Here is a 23,477-nt window from a genome sequence, read left to right as displayed (position 1 = left end):
TGACGGCACTATTTACTATTTACTATTTCATACAATACAATATTGGCCTACAACTATTCATTGTAAATGTCTATAGCACTAAAACCTTTCTCTATTTGCAATGCAGTGCTTTCAGGGCAGTTCTTCTTCCACTCCTGACATCACGGCCTTAATTGTGTATATGTGACTCATGTGCAGATGTAACTAATCGTTCAAACACCAACACAACATATAATTGTTTTCACATTATTTGTCTTTCTAACATTCAAAATGATCTTCTGTCCTGCCTTTCAGAGAGGTATGGAAAACAAAGTATATGTCCTGATTAAAATCTGAGCGTTTTTGGTCTGCATCTGGGTGTCAGCCCACACCAGGCTGATGGATGGAGACAGGATAGGATCACAGGAATCTGGGAGGAGAGGTGAGAGAGAAGTCCTTGAAAGGACTGGTGGAACATATTTCTATTTCTCACTGGAAGGATAATGATCAGATCTATGATCCTGTTTCATGATAGCAGTAATTTAGTAGGAATTGTATTTGTTTGTTTTGTCTCCTTTTAAATTTGATCCTCCTCTCTCTCTCTCTCTCTCTCTCTCTCTCTCTCTCTCTCTCTCTCTCTCTCTCTCTCTCTCTCTCTCTCTCTCTCTCTCGGTTGGATACAATTGGTATCCCAATCTGAAAATGTATTTTCTGTTTACTAAAAATTGTAGAGACGGGAAGACCTGTGTTACTGAACAAACACTAACAATGAGTCTTAAGAGCATAGCCTATATAGAGCTATTTCACTTAACTAGAAATATGACTTACATCCCCATTAACTCTGAAGAATGAGGACATCTGAACAACTGATCTCCGCTTGGCATCACTCTGTCTCCAGACAGGGAGAGAACACATGGCATCTGTTTTTAGATTTGTTATTAAAGGTACGGCAACAGTACAGGGATAAAATTATGATGTATCTAGACAATATCAGCAGTTTTTTTCAGCAGTATATGGAAATTACAAGATAAAAGAATGCAGGAGATCTGAAAACAATCTCTAGGCCAGCCAACTCAGATTGGAATAAACATCTTGTGAGAGGAATGAAGCAGTGGTTATAAAGCAACACTTTCTGGATCAGGGCCCACTTTGAAACTCTCTAAAGCATCCGCGGCCCACTATTTTAATGATCAATGAATCGATTGTGCTCCGGCTTGGGTCGATGGAACTAACATACTGTAGTATTCTTCAATGTCCTATTTATCCATATCACCAGGGTCGGATTTACCCTCCCAAGGGCCCCCGGGCTAGACAAAATTTCAGGCCCCCCCTGGGCTGTGCGGTGCATTTCGTTTTGTTTTTTGTTTTTTAATTAAAAAATTGCCATATTTTACCCAGACCCCCCAAAAGAGAAAGGCAGGCAGGCAGACAGACAACTAGTCGACATTGGCAGGGGTTTCCACAGCTACCCCACAACACAGCGTCACTGTCTGCAGTGCAGCAGAGCAGAAGCCCCCAATGTTTTAACCATAATACTAAATATGCAATAACTAAACATGAATCTCACTTGAATTGGATTGCAATACTTTACAATTTCTAATTATTATTATTATTATTATTTTTTGAGCCCCCCCAGTCGGGGGCTCCCGGGCTGCAGCCCACCCTAGCCCAATGGTAAATCCGCCTATGCGTATCACAAACAACGAAAATGTGTTTTGTGATACGGTGTGTTTTAAAGAAAAAAATACCACAAATTTGTTTTTAACACGATATATTTTGTTATATTATCGTTATTATTATCTTATTCTGGGGCCCACTTGTAATATCCTCACAGCACACAGTTCCCACAGGTTGAGAACCCGTGGGAACCTGATCCTTTATTTATACCATGGTATAAACTATAAAGGATCAAAGTTCTGGACTTTCGTAAAGCTGCAATGCAAGGCGGCAGGGGGTGGGGATGCCCCCTTGGCCTAATGGTAGAAATGTGGTCTCTCTGTCAACCAGGGTTTGAATCCGTGTAGGACAGTGGTTTTCAACCTGTTTCATATCAAGTCCCATTATGTTTTTAGCATTTGAGGACCACCATTTGATGAGATTTAGCCTCAGACCCCATTGGATAAGATTTTATCCACTTTTCCATGCTGTATTAATGTTGGTTGATCAAAATAACAATCCTTCTTATCTTCTACATTCTCTAATTGTGTAGACTTACACATAAATTAAGTGATGCAGATGTTTAACAATAATGTAACTCTTGGGGAGTGTAAAATGAAACAAAAGGACCCGTAAGGTCCATTTGGTTTCATTTGACACTCTCAAGAGTTAAGATCTATAATCTATCCTGATTAAAATCTGAGTGTTTAGGGTCGCATCTGGGTGTCAGCCCACGCCAGACTGATGGATGGAGACAGGATAAGATCACAGGAATCTGGGAGGAGAGGTGAGAGAAAAGTCCTTGAAAGGACTGGTGGAAAATATGTATATTTCTCACTGGAAGGATAATGATCAGATCTATGATCCATGATAGCGGATCAAAGTGGACAAAATTTGGTTACCAACTCTCAATGGTTTAGATGGGGACCACCTGGAACCCCCACAAGGACCACTGGTGGTCCCCGGACCACTGGTTGAAAACCACTGGCATAGGAGTGTAATTAAGTTATGGATTTCAGCGTTGAGGGCCGTTAGAACTGGAAGTAACATTTTGGGGAAATTCCCCCAAAACTTCAACCTGTTAACACTTTAGTTGGGAATATACATAAGCAAAAGAAAAGGATGTTGCACAGATGTTGTCGTGACAATGCAAGATGTGTATACAGCTAACTTTTACACTCTTTTCATGAGACACCAACGTTCAACGCACACACACAAACACAGTCAAACAGATGACGGCCGACACCATAGTTGTACAAAAAGATTTAATGCTATAATCATAACATTATAGTCATCATTATTATATTTCCCATCATCGTTCTGGCTGACCCAGTATACTGTAGACCTGCAGGAGCACAATGTTTACACAAGTCCTTTGGCTGCAGCTCCTCCTCACACACTGAAAAAACCCTGAGTGTTTTATTTGACTCTGAAAGTGCACAAACAGAGTAGACCCACAGGGTTAAATTTAACACTCATGGTTTTTTTTACAGTGCACTCCAACATCACACAAACATGTACTACAAATGCTTAAAGAAGTTCCGAGGTGTGTGTGTGCGCGCGCGCGTGCACGCGTGTGTGTGTGTGTGTGCGTGTGTGAGCTCAAGAGCCCGACCGTTATATCAGTTATTGTTTGAAATATGTAACCACTTTAAAACTTCCCATCCATTATTCTTGGTGAAAATGTTCAAAGGTTTTCAAAAACGGCAGATCGGCTGTTGTTGAAAAAGGTTCAATAGGGCTTTAAAACTGTTTAAATCAAATATATTCTAGTTAAATATTCTCAAACGGAAACTTTAATGAAATCGAAGTTATTAATAAATATATCAGAAAACGTTGGTCTAGGTTTCTCCAGAATGGGGTATACGGCATCTGACTCAGTATTCTAGCATTGGTCGGGCTCTAGTGTGCGTGCGTGCGTGCGTGCGCGTGCATGTGTGTGTGCATATGCATGAGATCTCAAGGTCCATAGGTAAATGACACCCGCGGGTGTCTTAAGGAGGTCAGTGGTGAGACAGCGAGGCAGACTGGAGCTCATTCATAGTCTGAAGCTTCATGCTGCGGAGAAAACAACAACGCTACTATTCAACAAGCGCACGTGAAGCTGCATCCGCTTGGAGTGGCACGCATAAATACAAAAATAGATTAGAAAACAAAAGAAATTAAATACTGTGTGTTTTGTGTGTGTGTGTGTGTGTGTGTGTGTGTTTCTTCGACAGCCACACATGTGCAGGATCAGGAAGACGGGAGTAGCGTTGAGCCACAGGCATTGAGTAGGCGTGGTCAGGGGGACGTCGCCGCAAAGGTCCCGTCCAATCGCATCCCTGGGCTGCAGAGTGAGGTCATTCGTTGGGGGCGGAGCTGGTATTGGTGGGTGTGGTCTTTTAACGAGTTGCAGCAAGGAAGACACAGCTGGATATTTTATATATAAATATTACAGTATTTGTTTGTCCGTTCACCACCCCCTCCACCTCCCCCTTCGGTCTTTGACTGGTTATCGTCGCTGTCGGGTCCAAAACGGTCACATTTCAGGATATGGAAATATATATAGAATAACCTGTGGTCCCAATGGATCCAATGAGAATAACCTGTGGTCCCAATGGATCCAATGAGAATAACCTGTGGTCCCAATGGATCCAATGAGAATAACCTGTGGTCCCAATGGATCCAATGAGAATAACCTGTGGTCCCAATGGATCCAATGCGGTTGTGAGTTATAGTCACAAGCTCTTGTTAATGCATTTCATTGTTTCAATCATATACGATATAAAACCATAACCACTTTCGCTTGTGATCGGCTATTCTTACTATTTTAGGGGATATAAGTTGGGGTGTAATTTACAGAAACAACCAAAAGAAACAAAACAAGTTGAAATACGAAGATACCAGCTTTTTGCCCGGCAGACAGCGACAATATATCCCAGGTCAAGTCGTGAGAGGACCAATGTCCATCCATGTGCCTGTGTCTGTCTGTCTGTCTGTTTGTCCGTCTGTGTGCGTGTGTGTGATGTGTAGTTTAAAGCATTGATCCTGCAGTGTTCACACCCATAGAATGAAATGGAAGGTTTTGGGAAAGAGAGGAAGCACTTCTACTGTGAAAAAGATATGGCTTAAAACCTACAGCTTCTGACTGTTAGTGTGCATGTTTGCGCGCGTGCGCAGGTGTGTGTGTGTGTGTGTGTGTGTGTGTGTGTGTGTGTGTGTGTGTGTGTGTGTGTGTGTGTGTGTGTGTGTGTGTGTGTGTGTGTGTGTGTGTGTGTGTGTGTGTGGTGAGGATGTGAGCAGCTACGTAGAGGTCAGTGTCTTTCAGGGAATGTAAACTTTCAAAGCACTGTGTCTTTTCTTTCTTCTAAACTGTGTGTCGTGTGCATCATAACATACAGTATATACAAGCACACAGAGATGCGTGGCACGCACACACGCACAGCCACACGTGCACACATTCTTCAACGCATACAAATCCTCTCATACATAAGTATTCCCAGACGCACATATATTTTGCCTCCCTTCCCACTCACACACACAGACACACACAGACACACACACACACACACACACACACACTCCCAGCAGCTAGTGTGCGTGGATGTCGAGTCCCTGTGCCAGGAGGGATTCCGCGGGGTGCGTGTGGGGTGGGGCGTGGAGCAGCATGGCAGCGTGGGGGTGTGGGCCGGGGTACGGGTGCAGAGAAGGTCCCGGGTGGGGCGGGTAGCCAGGCTGGGACAGCAGGGCACCCGGGTAGTCACCTGGCAGAGACATGCCTTGTAGCCCTGGAGGACAGAGAGAGAGAGAGAGAGCATTTTAATAACATCTAATAATAGAAGGATACATTTGATGAGTAAGGGATAATGTAATGTGAGGCTGGTCATTATTGGAAGCTAAACCGCAACAGCCTCGCTGTACATGATCTCACTTACTTATTATACTGCTGCTTCTGAATGACATCAATACTTTGACAGGAACTATTGACTTTAAATGATTTTTCTTAGATTACACGCATCTGCTTTCAATAGCAGCATAAATAGAGAAAGAGCGGCAGTCTGCAGTTCAGAAATGTCTGACCCTAGAATACCTTGACTGTCCAAACGGAATTTGAGCGTTCGACAAACGCTGTGTAATTCATAACGTATTGTGAAGGCCACTTATAGGGAATGGGGGTTGTGATGTACTGTACTGACTTTTCAGCTCAAGACCCAAAAGATAATGTTTTTCATGTTTGCCTGGAACCAAAACAAGCGAAAATAAGAGAGCACAACATGACATGATGCTGCTATTTTCACTATTTCTTAAACATTTGTGTATTTGTATGTATTTATTTATGGGAATGATTTTCTGGTTTTATTTATAAAATATTGTGATTTATTTGTTAAAAAAATAGGGGCATATTTACTCACGAGTCGCGACCCATAAAAATTGGTCCCTGAGCCACTGTTGGGGAAACAGCGCTGTACTGTATGCTGTCACATAGTAAAACTATGTGACAGCATACGGTACAGCACATGAAAAGCACTTACATGAAAGCACTTGTATATGTAGGAGTACACATAACTGGTGTGCCAGTGCGCATGCGTCATCAAAATGCATGCTGCACGGCCGATCAAACGCATGGAGGCGCTTTTGCGTACCAAGAGCTGGTGCCGCTGGGACGGAATTTACTTCCTGAGAATCCTGACACAACATTCCGCTGCATTACAGCCAGGCACTCGTCAAAATGTCCAAGAAGCAAACCCCATTACGAGCTCTGGTGTCATGTACTACAAATGTCTATCTACGTCCTGTAAGTACACTTAGAAATAAAAGTAGCATAGACTAATCATTAGAAGTGGCTCTTATTTTTAAGAGGAAGAGGAAGTCCGTTTCGGTTGTAACCAAGCTGCCATGACCAGCCACCTGTGTGTTTTCCACTTCCTGTCGATTTGATCCAATGAAATCCAATGAAACTGGTCAGATGACCAATGATATCCAATGAAATCGACAGGAAGTGGAACACGCACAGCCTAGGAAACAGGTGAATACAGGGTAATTCCGTTCACAGCACTAGTAACCAAGTAAATCACAAACCCACGTGGATTAGCCAAAGTTCATATATATACGATATGTAAACCATGCATCTGTCACTAAATACACTTTGGAATTATTATTATTATTTATTTTTTTAAATGTTTTTTTTTGTGGCTTTCGCCTTTTTTATTTTATATGTTTTATGGAGGGACAGACAGTAGGCTGACAGGAAATGGGGAGAGAGATGGGGGGGAAGACATGCAGTAAAGGCCGTCGGGATCGGGAGTCGAACCCGCGGCACACTGCCAGACTGGATTACCAGCCAAGGTGCCTGGACCATTGAGCCATGGCCCAGGCCCACTTTGGAATTATTACGTTCAACATGGAACCCCTGTGGCATTAGGTGAGTAACTCCTTCTATCTGTGTTGAAGTGACTCAGTATAGGCTACAGCTGCAGAGTTCATGTGCAATCTCATGCTGACTAAAATAACGTTGTAGTAGAGCCCCCGCCGTGCGCACCAAGCAACATCTTCAGGTGTTCCTCTGAGAACATATATAATGTATATAGTGGTGTACCTGCTGCTCTGAGCTGCTGCAGGTGGGCCTGTCCGTCCAGGCTGTAGCCTGCTAGAGCTGCTCCCTCTGGACTGTAGGGACCACCTTGACCTGAAACACACAACACACACACTGTCACTCTGACTGAATGACTCACTAACCCATTCTGGGCGGGAACCCCTTTTGGTGTTTTAAGCATTACGTTATAAAATGTGGCCCAAATGTTTGAATATTATCTTTCAGAGCGAACGTTTTTAACTCAAATCTTTGCTTCTGGGAGGTCACATACACACATCACATACGTATTTTCAGATGGGGGGTTGGTGGCCAATTACATATATTCTTTGGAGTCCTTTCCTTGACATGAAATTGTTTGAGAACGACTGACACAGAAACATAGGTTTTTCAGAATATTGTCTATTTAAGTGACTGACTGACTGACTGACTGAATCAACGAATGTGTGTCTGACCGATAAGTCAACTGCCACTGCGTGGCCATAGATGGTAGTTAGCGTGCGCCAGCTGGAATTGGGCTGATTACAACTCATTCACTTCCAGTGTTAAAAGTTGATTTTCAGCTAAACCGTTTCACATCGATAAAGTACATGAATTGACGGAGAATTCCGACAACGGCAGTCAATGTTTGGATTTTAATTGACGGGACTCTCCGTCAAAGGAATCTGCTGATATTTACCTGAGCGATTAGACTGGTCAATCATAGGCTGAACTATTCTCCTCCTGGCATTGATGAACCTGCGAGAGAGAGAGAGAGAGAGAGAGAGAGAGAGAGAGAGAGAGAGAGAGAGAGAGAGAGAGAGAGAGAGAGAGAGAGAGAATGTAGAAATATGAAAGACAAAAATACATAGTGGTTAATGGAGAGAAATACTCGCAGAGACACTATTAACCTTTTCCTTTTTACGACCACTTAACCCTTTCAGAGGGCAAAGTAAATCAACATTAGGGTAGAACAGGTATTGATCGCACTGTGATAATTAATTGATCTTCATTGATTATTATGTCAGAGTGTGTGTGTGTGTGTGTGTGTGTGTGTGTGTGTGTGTGTGTGTGTGTGTGTGTGTGTGTGTGTGTGTGTGTATGCGAGTGTGTGCGTGCATGGATATACAGTATATATATATATACAGTGTGTGCGTGCACGTGTGCACAACTGCGCATGCTTCAATGCCCTCATTCATGGTTGTGGAGGAACAGGAATGCTACATATTATATTTATTATGGGACATTGATTTGCTATTGTGTTTTATGAACATGGAACAACTGGGTTTTACGACGCCGTTCAGAAACGAGTGTTTAGAGGGACTTTGAAGAAAGGACATCAAAAACCGTTAAATACAGTAGACATACTGTGTAGAATTATTTTCTATATGGTGCTTGAATTAGTTTGAGGCACCCTTTCGCTGATTATTTTTATTTTATTTTATTTGTTTCCAAATTTGGGCAAGGTTTCAGCCCGATCCCCATTTAATTGAATTATAGGATAATTATTAAAACATAAAAACAAAATGTAGAACACAATATGGAAATATAATTGGTGGGATTAAGTTAGACGACTGACAGTGTGCACAAAAACAGAGGTTTGTCACACAGACACACTGACAAGCCAGCTTTCTACAGAGCCATACCTTAAAAAAAGAAAAAGCTACATAAAAAATAATTGGACATTACTCTTTTTCACACTGCCCAACTGCAACGACATGCAGCTGACCTGGCAAATGACATGTCAACATGAAAGGTGGAGCCGTACATTTAAACAAGGAGGCTTAATTGATTATTGACACGCCGCGCGTCGGTATATTGATTCGAGGCGTATACTGACCAGTTGTTGACCTGTAAGATGGTCAGTCCCGTGTCCTGCGACAGCTGTTTCTTCTGCTCCTCCGAGGGATACGGGTGCTGTACACGGGCACACACACACACACACACACACAGGACAGTGTCACACACACGAATCCAAACTCAAACCCAGAGCCTGGTCGTTTCACACTCATAAGAAATGAAAATGAAAATGGAATTCATCATTATCGCGCCTGATGTCTTCGGTGGACCCATTCAAACGTGGGAATAAGAGTTTATAAATGAAGCAGATTGAGATTACAGTGAACTTAATAAAGGTAAAGGCCCCCTCCAGCTCCAATAAAGGATGAAATATCTTATGTGAAAGCAATGAGCATGTAGGGTTGAATACTGATGACTCTATATCTGAATTCATATTTCAACCCTCCTCCTCCTCTCACCATCTCTCTCTCTCTCGCTCTCTCTCTCGCTCTCTCTCTCCCCCTCCCCCCCTCCCCCCCGGCCCATCCCTCCCCTTTGTCTCTTGTACAGTATAATTGGAGTGAAGCATCGTTTGACCTGCCTCATTTAGTCACTAATTATCAATCTAACCACCCCGCCAACCATTACTCTCTCTCTCTCTCTCTCTCTCTCTCTCTTTCTCTATGCTCTCTATCTCTAATTCAATAGTGGCCATATTCACATCATTGTTTAATCCCTCTTTTCTGTTTTCTTTTTTCACCATTAATTCAAATCTACATTTTGTGTTCCTTCTCTTTATGCTTCTGTTCTCTCGTTTAATGTAATTTTCTCTCGCACTAAATCCCCCTGTGTGCCTTTCAGTCATTTTTCATTCCTTCTGGGGCACAATCTTTGTTTTGTTTCAAACACTGCTCTGTGGTCTGCCTTCTTTATTAATCCTCAGAGTTAATCACTCGTTATCCAAATTCATTACCATCCAAACGTGGGAAACGCTAACATTTGAAGTGATAAAAACATGACAGTGAATGGCCTCCTCTGTGACTCAGCCAGCAACAACGGCGACCACAAAAGCCTCAGCGTCCTAGCTGGGTTCAGTTCCCGGAATGGGTTGAATCATGTCAACCCCTCCTCTTCCCCCCCCCCCCCCCCCCCCCCCCCTCACAGCCTTCTACTGTGTGTATCATCGCTGTCGGATGGAAACCTTGCATGTCCAAAGCTAGGAAATATGAATGGATTCATTGAATTCCAATGGATTTGATGGTTAGTTATGGTCATTACTTAGACACAGGCTCTTGTTAATACTTGTGATTGGTTGCACATTTATAAAAACCCGACAGACAGACTACTTTCAACTTGGTGTCCCTGTTTTGTGCATGTCATTATAGGTGAGAGGTTTTGAATTTGTATTTATTCCCCCCCAGATCTGCAAGCTCACAGCGTGTCACATCACGACCACGCAGCTCGGCTATTTTCGTAATACTTTGTCGTGTGACGTATAAAACACAACACGTATAAAAACGGGGCATATCGTTTGTGGCGAGACGAGCGGCAGAGATACAAGGTTTCTGCACGACAGCGCAGACAATATCCCGGCCCCCGTCTGAAGGAATCAATAACGCAGTCCTTCAACCAAATAAATGCCACCTGAGTGGTGCGGTGCGTGCGTGTGTGTATGTGATCTCTTACCGAGAGGTGCTGGAAGAGCCATGCTCTCATGACGTTGGTGGCTACCTTGGGGAAGATGCCTCGCTTCTTGTTGTTCCTCCTGTCCCTGTCCGACTCGTCGTCGTCTCCCGTGCTGGGAGACGCCACGCCTCCGTCCATGCCGTCACCTGCAGAAGGGACGCATGGTTTAAAGTTCTCAGTCGCCATGCACGACCGATTTCAGTCGTTTGGATTCCATAGAAGCCAGCATGTCTTCTGTGAAAGCCGACAATAGCCAGATCTACAAGCTCACAACCCGTCGCAGGGCGACGTGTTGTGAGCTTGTAGATCGGTCTTGTAGATCGGTCAATAGTTATTTTAAGATGAAAGAGTATTTGAAGTGATCAAACTAACTAGCAATAGAATACAAGTTTAGAAGCAGTTTAGCAGCACCTTCCAGAAACATGAATGGTCTAAGAAATGTCAAGATTTCTTCGGCTGGTCGGCCTAAAATATCATCATAGATACATTTGCAGTCTTGAGATTTTGTTTTGCTTTATTCCATACACAGGCCACATCAGAAATCAGGCATAAGCCTGATTTATACTATAAGGTATTTGTGAACTTGCCTTCCTAAAAGGTTGATGTAATTAGTATAGTAATGCAAGTGTATGTGTTTGTGCGCGCAAATCAGGGAATCCTTGAAGTCTCCTCAGCTGTGAACTACTGCATTCCATTATTCTCTCTGTACTGTATGTACAGATTTATTGTGTGTACTGACTGTATGGGAGATAAGAGAGAAAGATAGAGTATAACTGTGCGTGCTTGTGTGTGTGTGTGTGTGTGTGTGTGTGTGTGTGTGTGTGTGTGTGTGTGTGTGTGTGTGTGTGTGTGTGTGTGTGTGTGTGTGTGTGTGTGTGTGTGTGTGTGTGTGTGTGCGTGTGTGTGTGTGTGTGTGTGTGTACTGTACCTGTGTCACTGCAGTTGTCTCCTGTGCTGTGTGAAGGTAGGCCACAGGTGCCAGGGGTTCCCAGAGGAGTTGTGGCACACTCATCTGGTTCCCGTAACCATGCCGCGTTCTGAACACAACAAGGGAGAGACACAGAGAGAGATGAAAAATGAGGGTTTGGGGACCTCGAAGGTGATTGCAGTGGTGATGAACTGAAAGAAACAGGGCGAGAGTCGAAACAGGCTTGGCGTTCTAATTTATACTTCATACTTTTTTAATTTGGTTGAATGCCGAGAATAGACGATCTACGGCGCATGACACCATCGTGCAACACTAGCGCACAAAAAAGTATATTTCAGGCATAAGTCCCAGTACTACTAGTTCAGTCAGAAAATTCACGAACAGATATTTATTATCAAATGAGAAAGTGTGGGTATAATATTTAATCTTGGCGTTCTGCTGCTACATATTTGTCCCTGCTCGGCACAATTAGACAACCATCATTAAACATTAAGAGCAGAGAGATAGATATGCAATAACAACCCCCCCATGGGGAACAGAACTAATAGCAGAGCCCACCGGTGGTGCTGGGGTGGCGGTGGGAGCAAACAGCACATAACAACAACCAGGAACGCATATGCCGAAGGAACGCCGGAAGAACACAGACTAATGGCTCGTACACAGTACTGCATGATATTTGGGGCGTCCGGTCTTGGTCTCGCGCTTGTATCACGGCAAATAGCTGATTGCCACGTCAGCCTCGTATGGATCTTGCATAACACTGAATACAGCCACATTGAAATGCAGCGTATTAACCTCTCGAGCATACCTGGCTGAACTAAATCCACAGGCTGCGTATCATTTATCTTAACTGTCTCCCAGTTGGTTCCCATGGCTGAACCTACCTGCTCGGACAGACTGGTGCAGGAGCCAGTGAAATCCTCCATGTCAGACTTGGACCCAGCATCCCGGTCATCCATCACCAGGTCGGTGGGCATCTTGCCCTTCAGGCAGGTGATGTAGCGATGGCAGAAGTTATCACACAGGTCGTGAACCTGCAAGGAGACCACAAATCAATACACAGCTTTTAGTATCCGAACCAGCAGTGATTGTACAGATTGAGAGGAAAACCTGAGAGAAAATATGAATAGTTTTTAAATACTTATTCCTTTGAATTAAGTCCACCACTATATATTTAAAAACACAAATTAAATGTGTCATATTTTTTTATATGCACAGTATCACCAGTATGATTGTTCTTCTCATTATTTTTAATCATGTTTCTTTTTTGTTCTCAATATAGTAGCTGCCCGGCTGTGAAAGCTTTCCTGTGAGCATTGTGTGTCAGTGGATCTCAAAGTTCCTGTAACTAATGTACCCCTGTTACAGTATTTTTCAGCTGATTACCCCCTTCACCAGAACAAAACATTTCTCCTGATACTGACACATTTTGAATAAATTTAAGCTCAAACTCACTCAGGCCAGGTCACAAAACGAAGCAGCGAGCTAGCTGGCAACTTTTGTTTTCGTTTTTATTGTTGGGTGGCTTACATATAATATGGCAATTGGTTGTGGCAGCTAAGATATTTTTCAAACGTGTATTTTAATTTCCAGATTTTAACTGATTCCATGGATGTGGGATACATTGATCACAACCAATATCAGACAAGAATACTAGTGCCGGCCCCCATTTGATAATTGTCTTATGTCATGGCCCGAGCTTGTTGCGGTACACACCTTCTCTAGTTCCAGCAGATGAAAGCGTAGCACCTGGATGGCCTGGATCATCTGTGGAGAGGAGGACACACGTGATTACATAAGTCATCCTTCCTGCCGTCGGTTTGACTGTTTTATCGTTAATGTGTGACAATAGCAACTCCATCGTACCAGGTTATCCAGCTCGGGATTGGAAGAAAATATTGGCTTCTCAGAACGAATCTGTAACACAAAAGAATGTCAATATAGTAATGTTTACAGTCATAGAATAGAATAGAATAGAATAGAATAGAATAGAATAGAATATGTCCCAAATCGGTACTTTTTAAGGATTAAAATAATGATGAGGTAGGGCATTCATTTATGAAAAAACATAAAAAGGTTTCTGCCCGACAGCAATGATATATTATGGGGAGGTTAAAAAGCTTACGAGCTGTTAATGGTCGCTACTCCGTTATTGGCTGTTGGGAGTTGTCACTCACCTGCTTGGCGAATGCGGCAATGTCGTCGTTGAAGGAATCGGAGGAGCAGACATCGCTGTAATTGGTCATATTGGCCATATTGGTCTGCATGCCGGGGAGGCCGGGGAGGTGGGAGGTGGCGTTGAAGGAGGCGGAGTCTCTAGGGGAGCAGGTGGCCAGCTCACACTTCTCAAAGACTAAGGCCAGCAGTGGGAACAGCGGGTGACTGCATGTACACACACACACACACACACACACACACACACACATACACACACACACACACACGCATACACGCACGCACGCACGCACGCACGCACGCACGCACACACACACACATACACGCACACACACATACACACACACACACACATACACACACACGCACGCACGCACGCACACACACACACACACACACACACACACACACACACACACACACACACACACACACACACACACACACATAAAAAACATTGGTAGAATGTGTTAAAATCAATACACTTATTATGTACATAACTACATAGTTTATTTTAATTCACCAATCATATTAGCACATGTAGACTTTGTAAGGTGTAGGCCTAGAGTAGCCCATGTCTGCCAGTTTGTTACACATTGGTTTCACATTATCTCATTGCACACTAGCACAGATAACAGTATGCAACATATAGATACTGTATACATTTACCCATATCGCTACCCAGTTTGCTATACCAACCTCCATAATCTATACGTTACATTTTATATTGTAAATGAAGTAATTCTATGCTAGTTATAGCCACATTTTTCTCTTTATGATTTGATTTGAAACAGTTGTAAATCATTTGTAATATTGTTATACTATTGCGTTCAGATTAAAGGTGGTGTAAAATAAACGTTCCACATAATCCTTTTAGTAGAAACCAAACAATGAGCCAACACACAGCTGGAACTTGAACACTATAAAGTGTAATTAACCCATTCTGGGCGGGAACCCCTTTTGGTGTTTTAAGCATTATAGATCTGCTATTTTAGGAAATTCATGAAAATGTGGCGCAAATCTTTGAATACATATTCTTTCAGAGAATAGAAACATGGGTTTTTCAGAAAACTGTCATGATTTAGAAGACATTTTGTAGAATCGTCCTCAGGTCTAAATGGGTTAATGACCTTTGTGGATTTCTCTCTCCTGTCCTGATTGGATAAAACTGGTATCCCAAACTGAAAATGTATAGGCTATTTTCTGGGAAGAAGGAAGTCTCCTGTTACTGACCAAACATCCCATAGATCTAATGATTCCTATCGGAATAAAGAGCTTTAACTTTTTAACAAAAAACAAATATAATTTACGCCACCTTTAATGCACCAACCTCCCCGGGACAAATTCTTGCGTATGTGCAAACGCACACGGCATTAAAAAAGAGAGAGAATTCCGATTCTGTCATGGGCATCAGGGCATGCACACAAATGTAAACACGCACGCACTCACCCATAGATCTGGTCTCTGTGGTGTTTGAGGGAGTCCGGGACGACGTGTGCCGCGTGTCCGTAGTGTGGGGGAGGAAGTGACCTCACAGCATCTCCGTAGCCCGCCACCGCCATGCCCTCCGACCCCGGATAGTGCACCAGCTCTTCATACTGGAAGACGAGGAGACACAAGTGGAGAACGTCAGATGTAATTAATGGTAACTATAGCACTTGTGTGGATTTCCTCTTCTTTAACCACTTCAACCTGCCGTCCCCAATTTGGATTTGTATAGACAAGGGTCCTCATTCACAAAGGAGAAATACGCAAGAGTGTAACGGAAGCGGAACGGAAGCGTAAACTGATGCGGGAAATTCCGTCCGATCACGCAACGTTGTTTTGCCGTGCAATTCAAAGAGCGGTGTGTACCACAGGTACGCAGGTGTATGTTGTGAGGTACGCAGGTGAATGCGAGCGGGTGCCAAATGATCGGAAAATCAGCGGATAACTTCATTTGCATTGATCCACGCCCCATTTCACACCATAAAAGGCCTCAAGCATGACTCAGCAGACAGCAGTAAAAAAAAAGAAAAAGAACTATAGGCCTTACAGCTCAAACGAAATAGAGGTCCTCCTGACGGAATGCAACAAAATAATGATATTTTCCAGTATAGTGGCTTCACAAATTAAAATAAAAATCATTGCTGGAAAGAAATTAGGCTATATTAGGAAATTAAAAGAAAATGATCTGACCATGTCAAGCGCCGGAGCGACGACCACCACCTGCAGTCTCTTTTTTTTACATCCATATACCATTACATTTGTGCGTGATTCTTTATATTGTCTATAGCCTACCATTAAACTATATAAATCATTTTCCCAAGCTTACAAAACGGTGAACGCTGCTCCGCACCGCTGCAGCAATGTCAAGCTGACTTACGGTATAAAATGCAGCTTGGCCATTTATTTATTTAAGTTCGGGACCAAGGCAGCAAGCTAGCGTATACTTGGCAATTATATTATAAAGCCTTTTCTTTTCTATTAAACAATTGCTCACTCACACCTTTGCAGAGGTAAAACATATATCCGATATTTTTATCAGAGCTGCATTGATTCATGCGGGGAATAGATTAATATCATCTCACTGTCATCTGTCTGAATGCCATGTGGAGAATGGATTTGTTCTGATCATGGACACGTATAGGCATAGGCCTATAGCTATTTAAAATTTCAACCATATACGGCGGGTAGCCTCCTCTTTGTCAGATCTAAGTGCAGGTTCATTTATGATGATGTCATATTAAAATGATTCGCGAATTTCGCGGGACATTTGGCACCAAACTTGATTGATCTCAATCTCATCAATGTAGTAGCCTACAGCCCAGCTATAAGTTCCCCATATTATAATTAATTAAGGTGCACTGGCTTAAAACTATGACTGGCCGAATTGCACGCGCTGATGCAATAATGTGGACTTCTATTTTTTTATAGGGCTAATTCATTTTCCAATGAATTCGTACAGTGCAGAATGCAGATAAGTGTATGTTCACATGCAGCGCGAGTCCGCGAGAGCCGATCTACAAGCTCACAACGCGTTGCACTGCGAGTAGAAAGCTGTCAAGTGCAGCGCAATCGCGCATGCTAGAAATATCCTAATAAATAAATAAAAAGGTGTCGGGTTTGCAGGGGCAGTTTCTGTATGGGACTCTAGGCTAACCTGCCTCTAGAATGCATGCATTTAGGCATCCAAGTGATACTTGGCTTTTATATAAGCTATCATTTTTTTATGTGCTGACCAATGTTTTGGACACATTCCTACATATTTTATCTGAGATTTGGGGACTTTTAATTGATTCAGAATGAAGACTAAAGCCTTCTGAATAAATCTACGCAAGCAGTACACGACCCTCTGAGCTGGCGCAGCTTATAGCGGAGATTCCGACCATCCGACGTCACCGTCAAGTTCACGTTCAAGTTCATGAATTCCCACGTAATGTGGGAATGCACGTAAATGCCTGTCCGCTCACGCTCCGCTCACGTTACGTAACGGTATGAGCGTAAACGCCGTTGTGAATGAGGACCAAGCACTTTCAAACATGTGTAAAATTTCCCCACAAATTCTTTTAAAGAAATCAAGAAGTTTCAAACTATTTTAAAATGTGGGCAATTTTGAAAATGTTTGAAAGTGCTTGTCTATGGGTTCGGGTTTTTTTCCCTTTGTTTTCCCAGAATATAGGGTTTAAGTGGTTAAAGATTATTACTGCTTTGTTGATTTTTACGAGAAGATATAAGGGACCGGGGAGAGAGATTGTTGAAGAGAGGATATAGAGATGAGAGAGATGGCCTCCGACACAAATCCCTTCTGTATAGTGCATGTTGACGATAGTCACCAACATAATCAGTTTTGTGTACACTGCAAAGCCCTGGGTGTTAATTTATCTAGCCAATGATATCGTCCTCTATGTGATGGCAGTGCATGTGTTTACATGTAGGCTTTGCTGTGTGTGTGTGTGTGTGTGTGTGTGTGTGTGTGTGTGTGTGTGTGTGTGTGTGTGTGTGCATTTGCATGCAAGTGTGCATATAGCTACAGTATAATGGTAATGTATTAATATGTCTGTTTCTCCGTGCATATAGATATTATTGCATTGCATGCTGATGCTGTAATCAATGGGAAAGAAGATCATGCAGCTATAGGCTATACTCTTCTCCAGAGAATGACACAACAGCTGACTGTGTGTGTGTGTGTGTGTGTGTGTGTGTGTGTGTGTGTGTGTGTGTGTGTGTGTGTGTGTGTGTGTGTGTGTGTGTGTGTGTGTGTGTGTGTGAGAGAGAGATGTAATGTTCCTCCCTCCTAAACTCAGACTAGACAGAAAACCTTGACACAGCTTGTACACAAGCCTCACAGGGGCCTTATCAGAGACTGCACACACGCGCACACACACACACACACACACACACACACACACACACACACTGACACACACACTGACAGACAGACACACACACACAGACACTTCATTAATAAACATAAGTCGAACTCTTGTTTCTCTTCCTCTATCATGTCTTTCTTCTCCCCCTGTCGTTCTCTATATCTCTCCTCATATTTCCATGGTTCTCAGCAGTATTGTGCTGCTCTGTGCTTCCCCACACAGCCTCTCTCCGAGGTGGCATTATACCCATGTCAGCAGAAGTGCCTCTGTTTCTCTTTCTGGTGGATTAAAGTCGGTCCAATCAGAGTCCCATGTGGCCCCATGGATCACAGAAAGCACCTGCTCCGCGGTCTGGCCGAGACACCTCTTAGTTTTATGGAGCTATAGCTATTAACACAATCACCGCTATCAGATTGCGCGCCTCCCTTTACGCGCGGCCACTATCGGATTTCACTGCGCATTTGTCGGCTGTGCGTCAAAAACACGGGATCAAAGTGCCGAAGTCAAGATGACGAATTCCTCGAATTCTCCGTTCGGGACAGAGCTTCAGATGTGATGCTTTAGTTTGTAAAGTATGTTTGTGTTATTATAACCGACATAAGCGTTACGATATAGGCTGGTTGGTTAGCCTATTTTAACCATGGAATAAGGTGACCACGACACGAGAGAGCGCGTTTAGCGCGTAGGGCAGCCTGAGCCTATTCATTGCAGCAGTAGCCTAATTAAGACTATAGGCTACAAAGTTATAATTTATAGGCCTAATGAATTAAGATTAAAATCCATCGCTGCATTTAGGTCTAAGAGAGACAACGTTTTTTTAGAAATTAATTTTAGTTTATTTGGTGATAAATTAGACAAAATAAAGGTTAAACCTGGAGCGAACATTGTAACAGCTGTAGTAAGTATAGGAACTATTTACATCCGTGCTGCAGGTCCGTTTGCAATAAACGTCTTTCTGGTCCAACTCCTACATTCAAAACCTTTAAACAGGATATTTCACTAATCTCATCAAGTTACTGACACAAATTAACGCAAAATTGACGAAAATGTAAGCCTCTTAAGGTCTACTTCATTATTTAGAATAGGCTAGTCTTCCACTCCTGGAATAAGTCATGCTTAAATTTTAAATCGTCACAATTTAACCCATATTATTTGTGGCCGTTTAAAAATATAGGGTAGCCTACATACATTGACCAAAGTCAAACTAAACGTTGACCTAGCTTAAATGTGCTATGAATCATACAGGCTGCAGCATGTTTGTTGGCGTATTCTGCTTCATTACGCAAATACGTGCAATAGCTTGACCCACCCAGTCAAAGTAGCCCTATACGTATTGCTATGCTATTGCTGCGTGTTTTCTAAATGCGTGCACAGGGCCGTTATCTCTGTGGTGTTTCCATTTTTTCAGACACTTTATAGCATCACTCTCTCGGTATATTCATGTCCATCCACTGTCTCTCCACTGTAGCACAAAACCTGACCTACTTACCGACTTGGAGAGCTGCCTCTCTGCTCCTCTCCGAACCACACGCACGCGCGCGCACGCACACACACACACACACACACACACACACACACAGGCCCTCATGTGGCTGGACAATGTGCTGACTAACACTAAAAGCTGCAATTGATCCTCATTGTTTTTAGGAGAAAAGGACGAACCCATTCACCCGAGATGATTTTGCGTTATTATTTTTAGAGCAGGCTATGGGCTATAGCTAGACTGTATTGGGTTTGGGGCATGTGTTGTATTACAATCCAGTCGTCATATCGCCCGAACTTTTAATAGCATCGATTTGAACTGCGCGATCCCGCTTCGAAAACACAGGCTAATTATATGGGCTATTCCTTTACCTGTTTTCGTGTAAGTTTTTCAAAACATCATCAACCCCCCTCCCGTGCCATCCAGTCTAGTGCTCTATGGGTGCAACCCACCCAGACAGCCAGGGGCAGAGGAAACGGAACGGAGAGATCATTCGACGGCCAATATTAAAGAAATATAGGCTATCCTAAAATAAAAACAAGATCGCGCGAAGAATTTGATAGCATGGATATAGTGAGTGCGTAGCCTACATGACTATTATGCCAATCTACCATGAAATGATCTTCTGTGTAGTCCTCATCTGCGTTATTTATTTCTATGTACAGTAGGCTATAGGCTATATGTTCATCTCGTAAAAATGTAATGTAAGCTATGTGTGGTAGCCTCAGCAAACCTACCCTCTTATCCATGCGACTCGACAGCCAATCCTAACCCCTGTGAGGATGTTCCGCTAGCTGGACGGACAGTCCAGCTCTCTAACCTTCGTGTCCTGGGAATAAAAAACAAATAGGCTCTTTTAATTAGCTGAAGAGGAGAAAACAGAACATCAGTGAAGCAGAACGGAACATAAACAGTGCAATAGCCTGCATGGATGTTTAGTCAAAGGACAGGAGAGGATCGAGACTAAACGGTCAAGAGACCTCGCCTGATATTTATTTACACCTTATTGCATCAATAGCATTGCATTGGTCATTATACGACTATAGGCTAAACTGTAATTCGATGAGCATATTTTCGAAGCCATTAATTTAGACTAAACAATATTCGCCATAATTAAACTCATAGCCAAATCGCATGCTATTGCTGTGGAGCACATATACGAGGGAAATGTACAGATATAGGCTACCGGTATACAAGACTCCGGTGAACGGTATTAAAAATAAATATATATCCCACCGAAAGCGTTCAAACGTTTTGCCGTAGTCCTTTAACAGGCCATGGGATGCTGGTATATAGTCCTCTGGTCCAGCCCGTGCATGCGCCTCCTGGCTCGGCTTGCAGCTCGTAGGATGCTCGCTCGGTGTGGTGTGTGAGTGCGTGTCTGTATGTATGTGTGTGTGTGTGTGTGTGGACTGGAGGATGCAGAGAGATATAGCGTCCTGTGTTCTTCTCCGTGTTGCTTGCATGCATGCATGCAGTCCTCCACGGCAGCGAGTGAAGCGACAAGCTGGAGAGCGTCACGGCTGTGAATGAATGATGGTGATTTAAACCCCGGACAGAGCAGAGCAGCAGAGAGGACAGCAGGAGGAGGAGGAGGAGGGAGGAGGAGGAGGAGAGGTATAGGGAGTGATGATGGTGGTGGTTGCTTGGTAGTGTGCGGAGTTGTTTGGGGGGTCAAAACGCGCCGGGGTCTCTCTCCCCCCCCCCTCAGCTATCCACCCCTCTTCCTCCCCCCCCTCTTCTTCTCCTTATCACACTCTCGCGCATTTCAAACGCCAAAGAAGACCCCCTCGATCGTTTTATCTCAATGGCACGCTCTCCGCTCCCACACAGCTAGCTCTCTCTCTCTCTCTCTCTCTCTCTCTCTCTCTACGCATGGAGCTGTTATCATCCTGTCTCCCCCACTCTGCCCTCTCTCTCCCCCCCCCCCCCCTCTCTCTCTCTCTCTCTCAGTCTCTCTCTCTCTCTCTCTCTCTCTCTCTCTCCCCCCAATTCCCTTCTTTCTCCCATCTCCCAGCAGCTGTGTGATTATCATCTCGGTTCTCGGGATAGCTCGGCCGGGGAATCGTAATAATAACAACAGAACAACAACACAGGGGAGGACAACACAGTTTTATTTCCACCACAAACTTTTCACACCATCAATTGTGTGCTATAAAAATGCTCTTCGTATATAATGACACCCATGGCACAATGCAACTGGTGTAAGGGTGTGCAAATGTGAGTATTATATGTATCCCCAATTGGAAACTGGCAGCAAATTCACTTTTTGATTGATTGATTGAAATATGTATTAACAGTTTGCAGAATTACAGTACATTTCAAGCACAAACTCAATACAAAGACTGTTAACTGTGAGTGGGCGACCCAATTAAGCATTAGGCCTACACTTGTTTACAAGAGGGTCCACCTTGTTCAATTCATCAAAACATTTAGAGACGTATACAAATAGACACTTCTATATAGTCAAAGTACAGAACAGGAATTCATCATAAGGGATCACAACTCACTCCCTTTTTTTCTTCTTTTTATTTTTATTTTTTACCTATTAACAATTTCAGATTACTTTGGCATTAGGCTATAGGTCTACTTTTGTTACAACTGCTATACGAGATGAGCTTGTGTTTTTTTGGGTTTGGTGGGCCTATTGTTGTGATTTTATTTTATAACCTAGGCCACGCTTAATTTGTTGTTCTCGAATATTGGCCCATAAATAAGTTTTAAAGTGATCGATGACGATACATTTATTAGCTTATAATAGCTTTAAAATTGTTTTATTGTTTGTGTTGACATCTAATAGACCGGCCTTTTGACTAGCAAATGGCGCAGCATTTTGCCTTTCCCCTTGTTTTTTTGTTGATTGTCCTTTATGGAGCGTGAAAAGAAAAACAAAGCCTTTCTCATGAGAAAGTTTTCTCTTCTCATCACGGCGTGAAAGGAAATAAAACTTTCACATTCTCGTGGCATACCTAAACTCGTCGCCTCTGTGTTGTAAATTACGCCTTAAGTAACATCATAATTATTCTAAACGCTTCTCTTCCTCCTCTCCCGCTGAGAGAGGCCAACAGGCGGTGGCACTTCAATCACCAGCGGCCTGGCAGGGAACAACAGGCCGGGCCATGCATCTCCGCGGGCGGCGTGGAGTTTGACCGTGGTGCCGCCCGTGAGAGCCTTCACGGCATCCATGCATGCCGTCTTTCAACTCCGCGGGGTGCACGTTTCCTATGGGGATGATCATAGCTGCGAGCCCCCCGAACACCCAGCTTAATGTATCTATAAAAGTGTCAATGGGCTGGAGAAGACCCCTTTTCACTTTGTTAACAGGTTGAATGAGCTGGTTGTAATGAACATTTGCATCAACATGGCTAATATTATAATATCTAGCCTAGGATATTTGTAGAGGTTTTTTTCTTCCTTTTTGGAGGAATAGAACCTGTGCTTTAGGCCCACAATATAGAGGCTATTCATTGATAGAGCAACAAACTAAATTACAACAAGGACAAATGGCAAAAGTCAGGATTAAACTGCATGCTTGCCAAATTGTGCACATATATAAACATGTTTTGACAAATTGACAATAATTATTCTGCATAATCTTTCCCACATGTGACTATATTTGTGGGATTATGAGGCTCCAAAATATATAATAATACTAATACTAATAATAATAATAAATTAACAAAATTATAAATAAATTCCACTTAAATTCATTAAACAGAAGGCTTCAAACAACCTATATGTTAGGAGAGTGGAAATGTTTAAAAATCATTATTGAAGAACTTTGTGATGTTCAAACAAAGTGTCATAAATTCCCACTCACAATATACATACCATGGAGTAGAATTACATGTAAGCTGCATGGCTGGACATTTGATCAGTTTAGTCTTTTTAAGTGAGAAGTTTTGT

General features: G+C 43.0%; 1 protein-coding gene across 1 annotated transcript; it reads right to left on the bottom strand.

Annotated features, from left to right (window-relative positions):
• Nucleotides 1-5,187: 5,187 nt before the first annotated feature.
• Nucleotides 5,188-20,401, bottom strand: meis3 (myeloid ecotropic viral integration site 3; the record flags this gene model as incomplete). The annotated part of the gene is made up of 12 exons (XM_079514071.1): nt 20,309-20,401; nt 15,183-15,331; nt 13,736-13,940; nt 13,425-13,475; nt 13,275-13,325; nt 12,443-12,592; nt 11,559-11,667; nt 10,631-10,776; nt 9,006-9,082; nt 7,866-7,924; nt 7,193-7,282; nt 5,188-5,384 (listed from the first exon to the last, which is right to left on the bottom strand). Exons 1-12 carry the CDS (start codon nt 20,318-20,320, stop codon nt 5,188-5,190), a joined length of 1,296 nt encoding a protein of 431 aa, XP_079370197.1. The 5' UTR covers nt 20,321-20,401.
• Between the last annotated feature and the right edge of the window lie 3,076 nt (nt 20,402-23,477).

Source organism: Electrona antarctica, assembly GCF_951216825.1.
Source record: "Electrona antarctica genome assembly, chromosome: 11".
NCBI lineage: Eukaryota > Metazoa > Chordata > Actinopteri > Myctophiformes > Myctophidae > Electrona > Electrona antarctica.
Note: the sequence above shows the minus strand (reverse complement) of the source record. Positions and strands in the feature narration are given on the sequence as shown.